Raw genomic sequence first — 19,472 nt, 5'->3', positions numbered from 1 at the left:
CGTTAGTTTGGTCGCCAAAGCGTGCCACATAACAATAGGACCAGGACTGTCCTGCGTGCCTACACTTTGCATTGCTCCATGTACCAAACTATTACGATAAAATGCATCTGCAGTGAAAAGCTGATAACTAAGTACTATCCCAATTTCAACAAACATTGCCATAGAACTTCGACTGCGCTGCTCTTTGTTCTTAGAAATTGCCGTCCACAGCCCAGAGGGCTTTTTGGACTTGGGGACGTAAATATACTTGTATTGCACAAAGCATAGATAAAATGATATTTAAGTGGAAGCAGTATGCTAATAAATGCTGCCTTCTTTAATACTACAGACAGACGCGGCAGTCTTCGCACTATTAGTAGTCGCCTGCGCCGTCCGGGCACAAATCCCTGCTGTGCTGCGGAACAATGACGCCGCAGGTATCCACGAAGTGGTCAATGCAGTCTTGAGGCACGTTATCCTTGACTTCCCTCTGAGCCCACAGCGTGCATTCTGGAGAAATGATGCAACATGGAGAAGGCAGAAGGAATGAGATGCATAAAACAGTATATTGCTTGTGCTCAGTTATGATACGCGACCTCATTCATCCATCAGTCTCGAATGTGCACAGCCAGCTACGTTTACTGTTTATGTCAAAGCAGTGAGCTCTACTCATAGTTCCACTCATACCAAATTTATTTCACAAGAAGCATTGTCCACCTCCGTCTGACAAAAATCCTAATGGGATTAATTTAGAAAAGTTTTAGAGATAATGTCTTCACAAGAGTCTAGGGAGAGTATTCGTAAAGAATATTTTCTTGAACGCAATCCAGAGCTCGAAGTACTAATATTTTCGCGGTTTTCCTTTCGCGAAAGTAAAAAGGCTACGAGCAGTCGGAATCAAGGTGAGGTAGAAAATGCTTGAGAATATTGAAAATAGGAGCATCTTCGTATTTTTCTTTTTTTCCCTTGAATTTTTGTGCTTTCTTCAAATGTGTACTTTGACAACAAAATACAGCCCGCCATGGGTGTATTATGCTTCATACTCGGCCGCCTTCGTATTTCTGTGTTATTACCCGCGGCGGTTGCTTTTGGCATTAGGCTGCTGACCTCAAGGTCGCTACTTCAATCTGAACAGCGGAGGTCAGATTTTGATTGGAGCGAAACACAAAACCGCCTGTATGCATTGCGATGTCAGCGCACGTGAAAAGCCTGAAGGCCTTGACTGATCCAGAGCCCTCCCCCATGGCGTCCCGCATAGCCCATCTGTTATTTCTCTGCATTAAACTCTGAACACTAAACATGTTGACAGATCTGCCTATCTGACTGTGTTTGATTTCTTGCAGTAAACTCCGATACATCTGCAACAAAAAACTTTAATACCCATCGGTTCGGAGCCGGCTCAACTCCTTCTTCAGAGGTAATTGGGGGCAATAGCTAGCATCTGCTTTGGGTTCTAATTTAGATATGTGCATAAAATGTTGGGTTTTAAATTAATGTTCTTGTCTGGATTCTTTATTTCTATGTTTTCTTATCTGTTTCAGAGACACTGCCAACCACACAACGGTTATGCAGGAGTGAGTGGAAACTTAGCAAAAGACTTCAAGGATATTTTCACTCGTAAAGAGGTGGCATCAGGACACTTAAATTCTCGTACTTTTTCTAGAAAGAGTGTTCCCAGAACTAGGCGGGTGAATAGGAATTATATATAAAATTTCTCTGTTCTGAAATTCAATTCGACGAAGGATTTAAAATCTGCACCAATATGCGCCTTCAGGGCCAAGAAGTGAAAAATAGTTGGATGATTAATTTTTTTTTAGAAATTCATTCGTTTTAGTTGGCAAGCTCAGTTTTCAACGCTCTTCTTTTTCTAGCATATGAATTTTTTTTCCGAAACATTTGCTAATGCATTCGACAACCGGCGGCAACTGCCAACATGCTATTGGCCCCCAATCAAACTGCAATTCAAGCAACGTTTGAAGCAAGTCACATCAGTTCATGTAGACAAAGTAAATAAAGCTTGACTTCATTACCTTAATACGTGCCGCCTGCCTACGATGTAGGTTAATTTTGATAGCGATATGGCCGTTGTTGTTTTTATCCACACTGCTATTGCTGTCCACACTGTCATCGCCCGGATTATGGGTTGAAAATTTTGCACAGCTCGATGATCAAAAAAAATAATTTGCAGACTGGTGCTATAACCTCGTATTTAAAAAGCGAGCGATCATATCGTTTCTGTCAGTAAGCTGTGAAATAAGTCAACACAGTCCAGATTTCCCGTTCATTTTTTGCAGGGTTGCAATATCATGAGTCCTCTAATAGCCATTATATTATAGAAAAGCGCACATAAGGATTCGTGAAGGTATGTAGCACCCCTTTTTTTTGCTTAGGCACAAAGTATCATTACGCCTTTGGCGTGGGTGTTTCGAGAAGAAATAACGCTTTTATATCAGTTTCATTTCATACCCAGGGAGCTTTCGCAAGAGAGCAAATGTACGTTAGCTAAAAAAGGAAAAGAAAAAGCATAGAAAATAGCAGTGCTTCTTTCTCACAAGACTTTCTTGGACTGTTTGAACATCACTTACGGTGTCCTCGGTATTCTAGATCGGCAATAACGCAGTTCACATAGTCCGTGAAATAAATCGCGCCTTCATACGGCGTTAGATCTGAAAAATAAAGAGACACACAGGCAAGCTGAGTTTAAAAACCTGAATTTTGCCTTCACGCAGAGAAAGGTAAGCTGAACTTGAGGAATGAGCTTGGTGCCGCGCTGCGACAGTGAGTGATGCTTTGTAATCTCTCAAAATCTCTTTTTATAATCATACCTGTAAGAATGCCGTTACAGGAATGACAAAGTGAACACTCCTGTTTTCTCCATCGGAAAAGCAGTGAATACTTAACCCTTAGGCGGTCCATAAACGCAGTCACTCCACCATCCTCGAGGCCACTACGGCTCGTTATAGACTATTTCTACGGACTGTAAACAGATATAATCCAGAGCTTTGTGGCTGGCAAACATTAGGAATTCGAATAAGGCTGACAATTGGGCGAGTTGATTCTGAATCACCTTATAACCAGCCACAGCTAGGAGAAATGAACACAAGACAAGGCTAGAGATAGGTCCAGCCTTGTATCGTGTTCGTTTCTCCTAGCTGTGTTGCATCTTTTGGCTGGTTATACGATAGCTAAGAATTCCCTTTTTGTAGTGTAGCGCTTTAAATTATGGAGATATAGGACCTACAGTATGCAGCCATCTAGCCTGCTAATGTATGGAAGCCACCAAAAATGTCCTGTTAGGGGGGATATGCAAGCAAGTGTACTCTTTGGAATAAATAACACACTTGCCCAAAAGTCTTTATTAACCTCACTGGAACCTGCACTTGAACCAATAACAAGCAGAATGTGCCAACATCCCATGTGCTTAGACGTTGGCCAGGAGATAACGCGTAGGAGAAACTACTTCCCCCCTCTGTGATCTTCAACAGCAGCAAGTCGCACCCGCAATCGATCGAAACAGCGCCATTAGCGCTTCTGTTGCCGTCATTGATAGAATGCAAACCTTTTTTCCTTGCTACGGCAATAGATTCACCCAGCTTATAGGGCTGTAAGGCCTTCCTTCTGGTGATGTCCCTTGCTATGGGCCGCTGCCTTCTTGAGAGCAGAGAGCACACTGCAATAACTTGGCTTCAGTAAGCTCGCCTTCATGGACACGGGCAGCATGACTTGTTCGTGCTGTTGCCCGTAGCACAAATGTCCATGACGAATCACTCGTTGTCCACATCACCGCTGTAATTGCTGCCTAAGACTTGGCAGTGGTCTTAATGCCTGGCGCAGAATTCCTGATTAATGGCATGTCAAGAAGTCATACGATTTACGCAATCAAAGTTCCCGCGGGGCTAGTAGCAAAAATGTAGCCCCGAGCTATCAGATATTTTGCTTTCGACTTGACGAAGCATGCAAAGGTAAATCGTTCAAAACATTTCAAAATGTCTTCGCGTTTCTCGCTGAGGAAACTGTGCGCACGGTCTGAATATAACAAAACCATGTTGATGCTGCTACAGCATAGGAGAGACCTCGTCCGCATGGGTTTCTTCGGAACATTGCACGTTACTTGCATCGCATCGCAATGCTTGCACCGGGTTACCTAACTCGATGTTGACTTCGCATTCACAACACATCCCCAGAGCAAACACTACCTGCTCCTCCGTTTGGGAATTCCTTAGGCATTTTCTTTCCTCCGTCGTGGAAAAACGGATATGCAGTGAACTTCCACTGCATCGTGGATTAATAGAAACGGTTACTACAAAGCCAGCAACACTTCAGCATCACATCTCTAGATGAAGGAGCTGTTTTGGGAATCATATTTCTGAGTGTGTAGCAGTATCTTTCACTGAGACGTCAACATATTTTGAGTGTGGCGTGTAGGTGTATAGTGCCGGGAACCTTCACATGGCTACTGAACAAAGCCATGGTACAGGAATTCGGATAGAATAATGCTGAACTGCTGACACTCTGCCGGCGTATGGGAAGAAACAGATGCCAAGAAGAAAGCCAGTCTGATCCACGGCGTAGTAGAGGCCAGTTCCTGCCTCTTCCTGTATGCAGGCTAGCCACGTAAGAATAAGTCGCTCTAGGAATTTGTAAAAACTGGAGTTAACGAAAAGGGGTGAAGGCTCTAGACTATGTCCGGCGTCTTGCCTGGCTGGAATCCAGGATAAACAACTGACAGCTTCCAGTCGTCTCGTATATTTGCGGATCATAGGCCATGTGAAGCTGTCCTTGCCCGGTGCGCTCCACTGATAGAGACTCGGGTCTGGTGACATGACGGTTGTGACAAAACACTGAGCCGCCTCTTGTTCACAGTGGTCGGGATTCGAGTTATTGGAAAGCTGGTTATCACTTGCTGCATTAGGTGTCTTGGTATTGCCTGTCAATTGTTTGTCGGTGTGCCAGAGTTTTGGTGTGCCAGTCCTCTCGTCAAATGTAGAACAGCAATCGAACCATCTGGAACGAGACAGCTTTTGGCATACTAGCGAGACAGCGCTGTCTTGCGGCGCTCGCCCGCTGTATTCGTAGCGTGTGCCGTTAGGCCGCTCTATACGATGAAGGCGCTCGTGGGCTTCGCAGATGTGGGTCAGGTGCTTGTCGAAGATATAGACCTGTTCAGCAACCGCCTAGTAACGTGTGATAGATTCTTCCGTCTGAGTAGCTTGGTGGTAATGGAGGTTATGTAATAATTACCTGTAAAAGGCGTCCCAGTCGATAGTTTTATTAGCAGTGCGGCTAACATCGACATTTCGCACCTGTCCGTTTTTCACGGAAATTGATTTTGTTTATGCGGTATAACGCCCCGTAGCGACTCAAGCTATGAGGGACGCCGTAGTGATGGGATCCGGATAGTTTCGACCGCCTGGGGTTCTTTAACCTGCAGTGACATCGCACAGTACACGTGCCTCCAGCATTTTGCGTTCATCGAAATGCGACCGCCGCGGCCGGGATCGAACCCGAGTCTTTCGGGTCAGCAGCTGAGCATCATAATCACTAGGCCACTGAGGCGACTGTTCTCACTGAAATTCGCGTTAGCACCAGTGTGAACGCGAGGTCAGACTTAGTTATTGAAATTCCTTGCTGTTGTAGCTGCCAACTGGTACATTGAATTATGGCCAGTGACGTTCACAAGATACGCGAAAAACTGAAAAAAAAACAACTTCGTCAAGATATTCCTGCAATGTATCCCGCAGCTGAAATGGTTCTAGAAATTATGTCGAGACCTGTGGACCACAGGTGTATATGGAGTGCGAATTTGGCAGATCTTGAGGTCTGTATAATCTGCGCAAAAAAAAAAAAACACGTGGGGCTGCTAACAGACAATGCTGTGCTATCTTCTTAGCCGCATTGCCAAAAGTTTACCGACAAAGACAGTACTCTCTAGTGCGAAATTGGAGCACAGCTTGATTTTACGATGTTTTAAAGCAGAGAACTTGGACGGCTCTTAAAGGTGCTGTGGAAGGGGGTCTCAACAAACATGCGATATGCCTAGGATTCTAGGAGACTCAGCGTCAAAAATATCCTCCAGCAAAAGTTTTTGTGATGCGTTTTGTGGAAGCTGAGTTATTTGTAACCAAAATTTGAATTTCTGCTTCTTCGCGCCTTTCCCTCTGCTCTTGTCACTTTTTTGCACGCTGAAATATCGGTCCGCTGGCCCCACGCACTCGGTCCCACCGCCGGCCTCCGACACGAGGGGTAATTCCCCAGGGGGCGGAGCCAACGCCTCCTAAACTGGTTTGGTGTTGACGAAGCTGGCACGGCGAACCATTGATAGCAGTCCGCTGCTGACATAATCAGGGCTATAAGACGCAATGCGCGCGGATTCGGGTGAAAGCTCGGCACCACTGGTCACCCCGAGGCGCGGAAGGAGGAGATCTCAAAATTGTATTGTAAATTATCGGCTTGCTTTTGAGGGCTTGTACGCGGCATGAACGCTCGGTTGCCTGTACTCTACGTAATGCAAGCATTTTGTAGCCAACCTCAAAGACTCTTTTAAGGGACTCTTTGAGCTACCCTTAAGAGTGCAGTGCGAATAATTGCCGCTTTGTCGCACACGCCTCTAACTGTCGCACTGGACGAAAGCTCATCAGTGGTGTACAGCGGCTCGATCAACATGTCTGGTTGCAATGGCCTCTCTAAACTTTGCTGCTCCCTGCGAGAACCTGTGGCAACGTACTTCAAGGACCACAAAGGATAAGCGTCTTCGTTTGTACTTGGCATCGAGGCAAGTGGCCCGTGTATTAAGAGTAGCTGCTGCTCCTTCTCATGCTAAACGCCGTGGGTTTCGCAAACGGCACTCATGCACGCCCAGGTGTCTGTTGGTTGACTTTGCGGCTGCCGATTGATCGCTGACTCAAACTGCGCCTAGTAGCTTTGTTTCAGATATTACGTTTGTTAAGGCATATTAAGCCACACAACTTTGCAACAATTACGGGCCCACTATCTTTGACAATGAATCGCTTCACTTTGGTAAAGCATTGCATCGTTGTTCAGGAACCCTCCAGTGTGTTGCACCTGTAACGGAGGGGTTGTGAGGGTATCTGCTTCGCACCGTACCCGCGGCAGTCACTTTTGCGCAGGTAATTGGTAGAGGTGCACCGTCCTAAGCATGACGGATATTGGCAAACACGTTAGGAAGTCATTACCCTACATCTTGCACAAACAAACCACAACCCCCATCTGTCCTCTCCCCGCTGTATCATCCTCCACGACTTTTCCCTTTATGCTTCCGCTTTTCGCTCTTCTACCGCTGCCTTCTCATTTGCCTTTTCGCTCTCGATATCCTTTCCTAATCGTCTACTTTCATCCTTCGCCGTGCTCTTCGCTTTGCAACAGTTCTGTGAGTTGCGACGACCGCGGCACGCTACCCGCTAACAGGTGCCTAAGAGTGATGCTGAATAAAGAATAATTACCCGACTAAGAACACCGCATGACTATATTCGAGCAGCATCTCAGATATAGGAACCTAGAAATAAAGGGGACTGGTGTCATGAACACTGAAAATATTCTTGAGATTCTGCATCGGATTGGCGTCGTTATAAGACTAAACACGTACTCGTCGGCGAGTCGATAGGACATTATTGCGAATAGGGTCAGAAAAAAACCGCAGATGGAGAACAACACATGAGGCCGACATCCCTCGTTCTGCGTTTGCCTTTAGCATTGGCGCCTTGTTGCACAAATGAAATGGTGTTATATAGAAGGAACAACATTGCAGGATAAGTGATATCTGTTATCGCGTACTGAAACCCAGCGGCTCTTTCCAAAACGTTGCCCTATTTTAGATTCAGTGAACTCGTGTTTTAAAACAAGAGGAGAAGAAAGATCGGCCAAAAGCTTCCTGGATATGAGTGGATTCTTGCCTCTACTTGCGTGGGAAGCACTGTCCAGTATTTAAAAGCGTAATGAGAATGACCACCGTTCATAAAAGGAATAACTCGAAATCATCTCGACACAGCACAGGCGAGTTCTGACAATCAAAAAAAGGATTCTGCAGCTGGTACATATAAAACAGTGTGGTCCTACTATTAAATCACAGAAAGATTGCGTAGCGTAAAGGGTACATTGGTTGGGGAACGTGTTTGCGCGATGCCAATAACATTTTCTTATGGTGGCACAAACCTATTTACTCATTTATGTGTCACATTTCTATTCGAAAACTACAGAAGAGAAGCGTTTGAATGGATTTTCTTGAGTGCGCCCAATTAAACAAGTTAAGAGGCAATGAACACGTTCCATGCAGTAGGGCATGCGTTAGCGTGTAGTATGTCGTGGCAGACTTAAAATGTTTCGTTTCTGCTCTCCACTTCATCCTGGAAAGAGATGGTGACCGATGTGTCCGTGCGCCGCCACGGAGCGCCCAGAGGTGCCGGGCGCGCTCTACACCCGGAAAGGAAAGGAATGAAGGTAGATTTCCCGTGATTGGTGTGCCGCCGTCACTGCTGCTGTCAGTGGCGCGCTCGCTTACCGCAGCGCATCCTTCGTGGAGCTCCCAGAGCTTGCGAGGCGGAGGGAGGGTCCCTGCCCTGCTCCCCACTTGCATGCCCTTCCACTGGCTCCCCTCCTCTGCTCGAAACCTCTGCTCGCCTTCTTTCCTTCTATGACCATCTCCACCCGCGTCCTCTCCCACTACACACCAGCTGCATTGTCTTCCTATCCAAATTCCACTCCGGCTTTTGCCTCAAAATCACGGCGCCTGGTCAAGTTTTGCAAGAGGCCACTCTTTATGCAAACGCATGAAAAAGTGACTGGTCACGATTAACATAACCGCAAGGAGCAGCGGAGCGCAACATGGGGAGAGAGTTTTTCGTCTTCGTTATATCAGATAAATTTTTATTCATTTTCACTTTCGTCTTCCGTTCTTATGTACTTTGGTATGACCCGACTGAGACACAACTACCTTGTTAAGGTGTTAACAGACTTCTGCATTTGGAAGAACACACCTCCAGAGACATTCTAAGTTTTTTTCCGCCATGCACCAATTATGACGCTTTAAGCTTAACGGCTATTTCAACTTCTACAACTCTAAGACGCTGCAAAACAGGAGCCGACACGTCACGCGTGTTCTTTCGGGCACCCTTCAGGCTAAACCATGACTCACGTTTTTAATAAATCCAGGCACGATCATTAGTATTATATGCAAACACGAAACAAATATGGACGCCAGGTTGTCGGTTACAAGCAATAATTATTTAGACTAACGAGATGATCCGTACTCTATTCGGAAAAACCTACAGTGATGATTCTTTGTATCAACAAACCCGCCAGAGTTATCTCTGCATGACACTTTGTATGTCTGCATCACCGCCGATATAACTATTCAGTTTTTTCCCAGCCACTATTATCAATTACTCTTTGGATATTACATCTATGACAGTCATTTTTAATCTGTTCTCGCCGAAACGACATCCTTTGTTGTCAAAAAAAAAACGTGACCTTCAAAGCGCAAGAAAGCCAGAGTTTCACTCACCATCTTCGACCGTAAATGTTATCGTTCCAGGTTCATCTGCTGCCATGACGTGAAAGGGTATGGCTCTCCTGTATATAGTGTCATATATTAAAAACACTGCAGTCCAAAGATATATCAAGAGCGCTCCAGTTGGTAAAGAGCGTGTAAGTACGGGCGTTTCAGCCAACACTTTCAAAAATTTTCAAAAATAGCCTTTTGAGGGTAAAATTATGGCTTTTGCGGGATGGTATTGTTATACCTGACGGACACCAGACAACCGGTGAATCTATGGTTAGCTAATTTCTAACAATTAACTTTTTAACTATTAGAGTGAGGCACCTGGCACCTGGTTGCAATTAGAGTTCTGCATCCGGTTGTCAGTAATAGCCATAATAGTTTTAGAATTTCAAAAACGCACTTACCGTTGGCGCTGTGGCTCGAAAAAATTTGGCTTTTTCGACTAGTTACGTGGACTGGAGGGCTTGCTTTTCCTGCATGCTTTCAAAAGTTCATGTATTTGCGCACGATTCAGCCAAACTTTGTCAAGCCACAGTGGCGAGGGTAATTGCGTTCTCGAAATTCTAAAAACTCAGCTACAAATCTCTGATTGCAACTAGGGGCCTAACCCTACCAGTTAAATAGTTAATTATAAAAATTAGTTAACCAGCTTACTAAGACGATTCATTAGTTTTCTGGTGTCCGCCAAGACTAGTAATAATATGCCGCAAATTTTATTTTGTACCCCAAAAAGCCTATTTTAAAACTTTTGAAAGTGTTCGCTGAAACCCCCGGTATATACGAAGAGCGTGCAGTTGCCAATGTATTGAAGCCCACGGACTGTGCGGCGGCCTGGACTTGCTTCGTCACACATTTGTCGCTTAAAATAGATGGGAATCAAATGCTCCAAGATGCGTCCTAATCTAAAGCTGCTAGGAATGTATATATTTAATTGTCAACCTCCATAAAGCTATGATCAGCACACTACTCCCAACTGGAGACTGGCGTAGTTGTCATTGGGCATAGTCACGATGAAGAGCTCTTACCATCTAAGTTACAAAGAGTGTGCTAAGCCTGCGCGATAGCTTAGTCGAATCCTGCGTCAGGCAGCATAATACCGCGAAGCTTTGTAATGCTTGTTTGTTCGTCCTTAACGCCTCCGGCACGCGGCTTTATGGCTTCATTTGTGATGGAAGATGCGACAAGATTCGTCTCGACGGACTGCAGCCAGGCTGAAGAGATTTTACGTTGTTCCAGACTGTTGTGGTTATTTTGTAAGGCCTATCTCGAACGTTAAATGTTGACTTTAAGTTGCCCATGGCCGAGAGAGCCAGGATATTCCCTTCGATGGCCGCCGAGTGCGCTGGTTACTACGTCGCCCCGCCGAGTCGTTCAGTTCTTGACGGGCGCAAGTCCACCCAAATAAGTTAGTGACGCTACAGCCAAGGAACTTCATCTGTTTTCTTATTTCGAAATGATCAATCTTGCTAAGTCATTGCACGAATTTATATTGATATATTTCTCGTGGGCTACAATTGAGTTTTTCCTGCACCAGTTTGGTGTTCTAAATTTTTTTTTTCGATTGATCCTTTCAGTGATTGAGCACTTGGCAAATCAGATTCTAAAGGATATTCTTTTTTTTGGGCGAACAACGGAGCCCTGATCCTTTTTGTTGCTTTCGTGGTTACCAATGAATGCTCTTTCGAGCACTGCCTAATGAAAATGCGTTACAAAAGAAAGCTGAACAGCAACTTTGATAGATATGCATACCCAATGCCTGGAAAAAACCACTCATAAGTCGCTGTTTTTTCTTCAAGGTCAACTTCTGTTCTCGTAGTGTACATACATTCAAAAATGGTGTCATTATCTGAGTCAGAGATTGATACTGCAAATTTGAAGCTTGTAAACGCCTGCAAAAAAAGAAAAACCGCATTAAAGAGCAATGTCAGTGATGTATAATTTCTGAAAATTGTAGCACTCACTAGAACTCAAGCCTCCATGAGCACGTAACAAGTCTTTTGTGCAAGTCAGACGCCAACTGAGACGAGCTTATATAACTTAGCCATAAAGCTTACAGGCCGATAACTACACTGGACAGAAAACGAAAATTTCTACTACTCTAAACGACCACACACCATGCCTAAAAGTGGAGCAACTCAGCCCTCCAACAACCCATGGGCTTCCCCGGTTGTCCTCGTGAAGAAGAAAGATGGCTCCTTTCGGTTTTGCGTCGGTTATTGCCGCATTAATAAAAACACCCGCAAAGATGACTACCTTCTGCCCCGCATTGATGACATTCTGGACTGTCTACAAGGCACGGAGCTCTTTTCTTCGCCTCATTTGCGCACTGGTTATTACCAGGTCCGTGACGGCCTCTACGAGTTCATCGTCATGCCTTTTGGCCTATGTAACGCTCCTACTGCTTTCGAACGAATGACAGATGCTGTTTTGCCTGGCCTCCAGTAGAAGACGTCCCTCTGCTACCTTGATGTCATTGTCATCTTTTCGCAGGACTTTGAGACGCATCTATGGCGCCTGAAGCACATGCCTGACAAACGCCGGCTTGCTGCTGAACTTTAAAAACTCACTTGTCTTGCAAGTTAACTCACAATTTTAGGTCACTTCGTGTCGAAAGACGGTGTACGCCTTGATCTGGCCAGACGTCATGCCGTGACAACGTTTCCCAATCCTTCCACCTATAAGGAACTCCGCACCATCCTAGGGCTCTGGTCTTATTTTAGACGTTTAATTCACAGCTTTGCCTCAATTGCTACCCCTTCGACGCAGCTGCTCGGCAACAGTGTCGATTTTTCGGCTAGGTACCCCGCATGCGACGACGCCGACAATACCTTGCTTCGACTTCTCACGTCACCACCTATCCAGCGCCTTATCAACCCGGCGTCCCCGACTCAAGTTCACACGGATGCCAGTGGTATTGGTCTCAAAACACTGCTCGCCCAGCGCAAATGTGGATTCGACGAATATGTCGTTGGATATGCCAGCCGCACACTTACCAAGGTTGAATCGACAACTATGTGACTGAAAAAGAGTGCCTCGCCATTGTGTGGGCCCTAGGCAAGTTTCGCCCTTACGTGTACGCCCGTCCTTTCGAGGTCGTTACGCATCATCACAGCCTCTGTTGGCTTTCTTAACTGAAAGATCCCTCCGGCCACCTGGTGCGGTGTACGCTGCATCTCCAACAATATGACATCTCCGTCGTCTACCAGTCGGGCCGCGCGCATCAGGTCGCCGATGCCGTTTCGTATTCCCCGTTACCGGCCGGAATTGCCAGACTGTGTGAAATCGAGACCCCTGCGCCGTCTGCCACCTCCAGTGACCTGCCTTCTTAACAGCGCAAGGATTCCTGGATTAGAGCTCTTCTCGTTTTTCCGGCCCATTGGTGGTTACACCATCGCGAGTACCATCGGACGACACAGCAGCCGATAATATCGCACTATTGTCCAGAAAGAGCTGCGTAGGCTTCTATCGACTTCCAACCGGTCTCAGTTAGTGACCTTCACGGCAATCATCCGCGAAGAAGTGCAACATGCGCTTTGCTCCCCATCATCGTCGGCTGCAGCGAAACTCGAGCAACTAACTGTGCCGCTGCAGTACGCAGTCCTGGTCCCCGAGGAGACCACCCAAGCATTTTACATCGAAAGCTATAATAGCTTTGTTGTAACGCATTTGTGGAGCACAACGGCAGCCGTTGCGCGTAACGTTGCGCAGACTTTTTTGCATTTTCTCAAGGCGTGGTTCTTGTTTCCCAACAAAGTGAACCAGGAACACGCCTTGTCTTTACTCAAAACAAAGACAGTATTTAGACCAGCAATAAGATTCTCAGTCTACCTTAATTCTCAGTCTAGACGGTTTGCTTGAGTTTGAGGAAACGAATGACGCATAACTGGCTCACTCTGACGGTGAACACGTCTACCACGCCGTCAGAAAGAAACGGAAACGCCAACTACAAGGTTGTTTCCAGTTAGCGCTCGTGATTTTCTCTCACGGCGCGGTGGCTCAGTGGTTATGGCGCTCGGTTCCGGACCCCAAAGATGCGGTTTCAATCCGGGCTGCGGCGGCCGCATTTGCGTGGAGGCGAAATGCTAGCGGGCTCCATATGCCTCTGCCATATGGAGCCCGCACCAAACTTATTTAATTAATGCATTAGAAGCTGTCCAAAATCGTGCCACTCGATTAATCCACTATTCATACTCATATGACGTCAGCATTTCTTCATTGAAAGCATTATCAGGACTACCGCCCCTTTCGTTCCGTCGTCGCATTTCAAGTCTCACCCTTTATCACAAATTATTTCATTCTTCCCTCAATCGGTCACCGTATATCACAGCTGCCGCACGCATATCTCACCGCACCAGTCATCCCCTACAAGTTGCCCGGCCGCCATCGCATACTGCCACCTTTTCTGCTTCATTTTTCTTTCGAGCAGCAACGAACTGGAACGGTCTACCCCGTGACATCGTCAACATCGCTTCATCCTCTACTTTTCAAGAACATGTAACCGATCACCTTCAGTGCTAAATAATATTCGCTGTTTTGTCTGCTCATTTCATTAAAATCCCACCCCTTATGTAATACCCCCGATACAAGGAGGCCTTTAAGGTAAATAAACTGAACTGAACTGAGCGTGTGTAGCGCTAAAAAAGACGAGGTGCTAGAAATTTCCGGAGCCTTCACTGCGGCGTCCTTCATAGCCTGAGCCGCTTTGGGACATAAACGCCCATAAACCAAACCATAAACTTGCTCAAGGCGAGGTTGAGGTGTCCAATGGCAAAGTAAACGAATTATCCGCCTTTGGCGTCCTCAAATCCAGGGGAGGATCTAGACCAGTTCAAGCAACATCGTCAAAGCTTTAAATAAGGAGAGAGTATGAACTACTGTCTAATTTGCGCCATGTAAAGGGACCCTAAACTGTTCCGGGAGGAACTAAAAGGGAATTTCCTCGATGCGGAATCACACTCTGAATCAGACATGCTTCTTTGGTCGTGCTCAGCGCTTTCTAGTCCCTTTTTGCAGACCTCCACCAGCAAGCAACGCCAATAGAACGAAAGCTATGTTACTACATGCCTCCTAACGTTGATCATGATGCGTATTTGACCTTCAGGCCCCGGAGCGCAGGCAAACCACGCGACTCGGCAAGCAAAGGCACGCCGGCGCGCGCTCGATGGCTCCGCCGCTGTGACACCGCGTGATTAGGAGACTAGAGGCTCGGAGAGACGCAAATGAGGGCGCTAGCCGGCTTCGCCATTTCGACACTATGTGACTAGCAGAGGATGCAGCACCTGCTACGTTAGCGGTTTCTCCTTCAGGATGAGGTGCGCGCCGGACCGAGCGTGTCAGCTCTTCGGCGTCGCCTTCATGCCGCGTCCGATCATCCAGTCGATATAGCTCGCCGAGAACGTCTACTACAGTGGACGCGAGCTAAATGAGCCGCTGAAACCGATTAGCAACGACAAGATAGACTTTCGAAGCAACGCAAAAGAGCTTTCGCTCTGTATAACTAGGTTTAGAAGAGTCCATCATCATCATCAGCCTGACTGGCTTTAACACCTGATTCATAGTGTGGATATGTTCTATAGACGAGTATTCTTTACAAAACCCTGCCTGATCATTTGCTTGATTGAAGTCTAATGTTGCCCTGATTCTGTTTGGATTACCTCAATAAATAGAGTGTAGCCAATGGACAGTAAGCTGATCGGTGTGTAATTTCTGAAATCCTTGAAGTCTCCCGTCTCATAAATTAAGATGATGTTAGCGTTTTTCGAGGCTCCTCTTACGCTCCAGGTTATAAGGCCTTCATGTAAAGCGTGGCTAGTTTTTCTAGCACACTATCCCCTCCGTCCTTCAAGAGAGATGAAGTTGCCTTATTCTCAGCAGCTGCTTTTCACCGTTCGGTTGTTCTTAAGGTTTTCTTTACTTCCTCTTTCGTTCTTGCGGTATGTCCCGTTACTCTGCGCTACTGACTCCCTTAATGTTCTGATTTGATGGGCTTCTGTACAGATTTGTGTAAAACTCTTCGGCTACTTTATCTATCTTATCCCTAATGGTAATGACATCGCTCTCTTTGTCTCTTGTTTTTTTCTACGCATAGTTCACTCTTCGCATCTTTTAGGCTACTTCTATTCTATTAGAACGTGCTCGATTTTCTCCTTATTAATCTTCCTGATGTTGGCTACCTTGCACTTATTTATTAACTTTGATACGTCCACCTGTTCTATTCTTTTTGTAGGGTGCGAAGCGTTCATGTTTTATCGTCCCCCTTCAAATTTTTCCTCTCCTGAGATAGCTTGCCGGCATCCTGTCGAACCATCCTACCGCCTGCTTCTACTGCGCACTCCGTAATGATAGCTCTGAGATTATCGTTAACTGTTTGAACATAAAGATCGCCTTCTTGAGTTAGGACCGATAATATCTGTTCTTCAGAGATATCCTGAATTACTCTACGTTCCCTGGTACCGCTAACTCGTGAGTGGGCTTCCGCTTCACCAAGTTCTTCCGTTTCTTTTTCAGGTCTAGACGAATTCAAGACTTATCCATTCTGTTGTCGCTACAGCGCACCTTTCCGAGGACCTCCACATCCTGCACGGTGCCAGAGTGAGCGCATAGTATGAAGTCTATATCATTTATAGTCTCACCACTTGGGCTCTTCCACATCCACTTGCTGTTTTTTCATTTCCGGAAGAAGGCATTCATTCAAATTATTCCTCTCTGCGAACTCCTCTTATAAACCTCCCTGCTATTTCTGGAGCCTATGCACTACTCGCCTTCTGTATGGCCTGGTAAGCATGGCTGAATGCAGGCGACTAGGCGTGCACCACCTTCAGCTTGTACCTCTTATTACGCCTAATTACGGCAGCTGTCACCCTTTAGTTAATGCTATAGAACTCCTCTATGCTGCCAGCTATATCCTGGTTAATGAGAAATCCCACACCTAGTTCTCGTCTGTCCGTTAATCTGTGATAGCATAGTACATGTACGCCCCTTAGTACTGTATACGCCTCACCTGTCCTCCTAAACTCACTAAGCCCTACGACATCCCAACAGCACTGCTAGGCTTGCCTGACTGGATAAGTTTCTAGCTTTAAACGTTGCAAGGTTCAGTTTCTAATGGCAACCTGTCTGGAGACAGAGATTCTTAGCACCCTCCTCTACGTCACAGGTCTGACCGTCGCCTTGGTGGGTTGCTCCGCAGCCGCTGAGGAGTGAGGGCCGCGGGTAATATGTTTTGTTCAGAGTAGGTTCTGGCAGAGTACTAAACAAGGGTGGCCACATCCTCCTCTGGTGAGGGAGTGCGTTATCAGTTCGACTCACCTAGATGAGGGAGCACCTCAGGCCTGGTTATGCAGTTCTGTTGACACACAGAGTTTTTTTTTTAACCGGGTGGAGAGCAGGCGTGGCACAGGGTTTGTAACCCCACTCCTCTGGCAGGCGAAGCGGATGCTCTGCCGCTAAGCCATCGTTGCATGATTAGAAGAGTTAAACCTCACCAAATTCTTTTCTCAGTCCCGGCCGCTGCAGCCGCGCTTCAGCTTTCTGGTCTTTCTTTATCACTTTGTGGTTCAGGTATCCGCAAACAAAATGAGCCAATTAAGCGCGTTTATTTTTGTGAAATCCAGGGAAGCCCCTCGACTGCGATTAAGGTTGCACTGGGAGCCGAGCAGTGTAGTTTACTCAGTGCAAGTGGTCCGTCGTGGCCGTGAAGTGATGGAACACGTCCAACCCGAGACCACATGAGGAAGATAGCTAAGTTCTCAGCGCAGAGACGGCCATCCGAAAAGTCGCCTGTGAAATGCCAAAACGGGCCTGCAGCTGAAGACCTCTCACCCGCTAATTGCTCTCAGCTTTCGCTGATTATTACGACAAGGCGGGTAAGGTTAGGTCCACTTATTTTTTCGATGTGAGCTGACTGTTTCAGAACGCCGCCCTTAGCCATCACCCCCCGCCTCATGCTGATAGAGGCGATGCTCAAGACCAAGGAAGCATGACACGTGAACAACTCCAGACAAACACTCGCTCTGCATTCGTTGCTTTGAGACTGGCCACATCGTTTGCCTCTTCCCGTGCTGTGTTTTGGTTTTTTGGTTTCACGATCGACGCAGCGTGACCGTGCCCCGGCCCGCCCTGGATAACATCGACTGCGTCCGTCGAGAGCGGTATACGACGAATATTGCCGTCAGCCCTCTTTTGCAGTCGCCACACCGAAAGTACGAAGCTCCCGTCAGCCTTGATGTCCGAGCCCACCTAGGAAAAACTGAAGAAACCAGTATTTGGAGATGAAGTAGCTTCTCGGTGAAATTAAGGTCCCCTGCGAACGACGTATACGATGATTAAAGGGTAGTCAGTGATCCAATAAAGAAGCACCGACCCCTTAGACCACTCTACGACAACTCGACCGAACTTCAAAACGACGCAGCTCCGCAAAGCAGTTACAACGCCTTGTACCAGCTGCGATCAGATAATCCCATGAAACAAAGACCAGCGTGCTATTCGTGGACACTAAGCCCCGAACTTAAAGTGCCTCTTGGCTGTCACACTGCAATTTTTTTGGTGAACATTGGTGGCGATTACTCTGTCATGAATGGCCCGTTCACCGCACAGCTGAAATAACTGACGACAAATTATGTTTCCCCGGAAATTCGCCCCTAGGCAGCCCACGTCCCCATTTCGTCAGGACGACGCACCGCAAAAGCACCACTCATAAGACACACATATATCACTGCAAGGGGACTATAGTGGTTCTGAAGCACTGCTGCCCCAAAGTGTTTTGGGCTTGGAGCTCCTGACTGTGCACAGTCAGTTCTCAAGGACGAACCTGCAGCCTGTAAGATCAGCCTCGCAAATTCTATCACCCTGAGTATTCTCAATAAAGAATGCCGCATCGTTCAAACATGATGGTCTTCGTATGTGCGGACGCTGCTGGAATCACTAAAGGCATTGCCAAGATTAACCAACAGGTACTACTCGAACGCGCCATTGGCATTGCGAGATGCAACCCCCATAATAGGCAGCCCAATGCCGACAGCTCAACAAAGTCAATACTGTCAGCTCCTTGGATGAAATTGCCGAACCAGGCAATCATTGGCCCTCTCATACCTGTCATCAGCGATCCCCTTTACTACAAAACTCAGGTTCATGGCTTCTCGCCTTTTAAGGCTCACACAAGACCATATTCCTAGCTTCTCAATTAGAAGACATTTTCATCCTTATCAAAGCTTCGGCAGATAACTGTCGCCAAGTATCGAACCTTCACTGACAAATACACCTAACTGATTCCCCAAAGCCCCTACTGAGTTTCGGCGCGATAGCTGAAGTCATCATGAGGCAGGTGAACGAAATGTTGCGCGAGGAAGTCATTCAACTGACAAAGAACTCCTGGGCGCCACTAGCTGCTCTCGTCAAGAAAGACGGCACAAAAATGATCTGCCATTTTTCCTCGGTTGCATTCTGAGACACGTTTTGAGCCGAAATTTTCATTTATAAACCTTTCGTTAGAGCATTAGATCAAAAAGAGTCTGCTCGAAATAAAATTACATTGCATGGTCATTGGGATAACTATGTCTACTGTACCGCGAAAGCCTGCCTAATATACTTCTCACTAACCCTTTCCTGTGCTCGCTGCAGACGCCTTATCTTCAAAAATGAATCTTATTTATAGCCTCGTGTATTTTCGATTGCAACTGCATAACGCAGTGTAAAAGAGACTTAGTAACGTGGACGTGCGTACCTTACGTCTCCAGGAGGAAGAGGAGCGGATGGCAAAGGATTTGAGAATTCTGTCAAAGGGGTACCTGTAAGGCGTCTGCCACTTCATGGTGGAGTTTCTGTGGACCTCCTGGAGGACCAAGCTTCGCCAGGGCTTCGGGGGTGCAGCATAACATGAGCATCAAAAGTCCTGCTAAGCCAGACATCCCAGATTTCAGAAGCGTTCACTGCGTCGATAGAGGCACCTCTCTTCTATCCGTCACATGCGCTGTAGCAGTGG

General features: G+C 46.6%; 1 protein-coding gene across 1 annotated transcript; it reads right to left on the bottom strand.

Moving 5' to 3' along the window:
* Positions 1 to 352: 352 nt before the first annotated feature.
* LOC149325547 (uncharacterized) lies at positions 353 to 19,398 on the bottom strand. The gene is made up of 5 exons (XM_089564331.1): positions 19,279 to 19,398; positions 11,243 to 11,382; positions 9,497 to 9,564; positions 2,565 to 2,645; positions 353 to 489 (listed from the first exon to the last, which is right to left on the bottom strand). Exons 1-5 carry the CDS (start codon positions 19,396 to 19,398, stop codon positions 353 to 355), a joined length of 546 nt encoding a protein of 181 aa, XP_089420457.1.
* Between the last annotated feature and the right edge of the window lie 74 nt (positions 19,399 to 19,472).

The sequence above is a fragment of the Amblyomma mixtum genome, chromosome 10, assembly GCF_055824585.1.
Source record: "Amblyomma mixtum isolate Tamu chromosome 10, ASM5582458v1, whole genome shotgun sequence".
Lineage (NCBI taxonomy): Eukaryota > Metazoa > Arthropoda > Arachnida > Ixodida > Ixodidae > Amblyomma > Amblyomma mixtum.
This window is presented reverse-complemented; position numbering and strand designations above follow the sequence as displayed.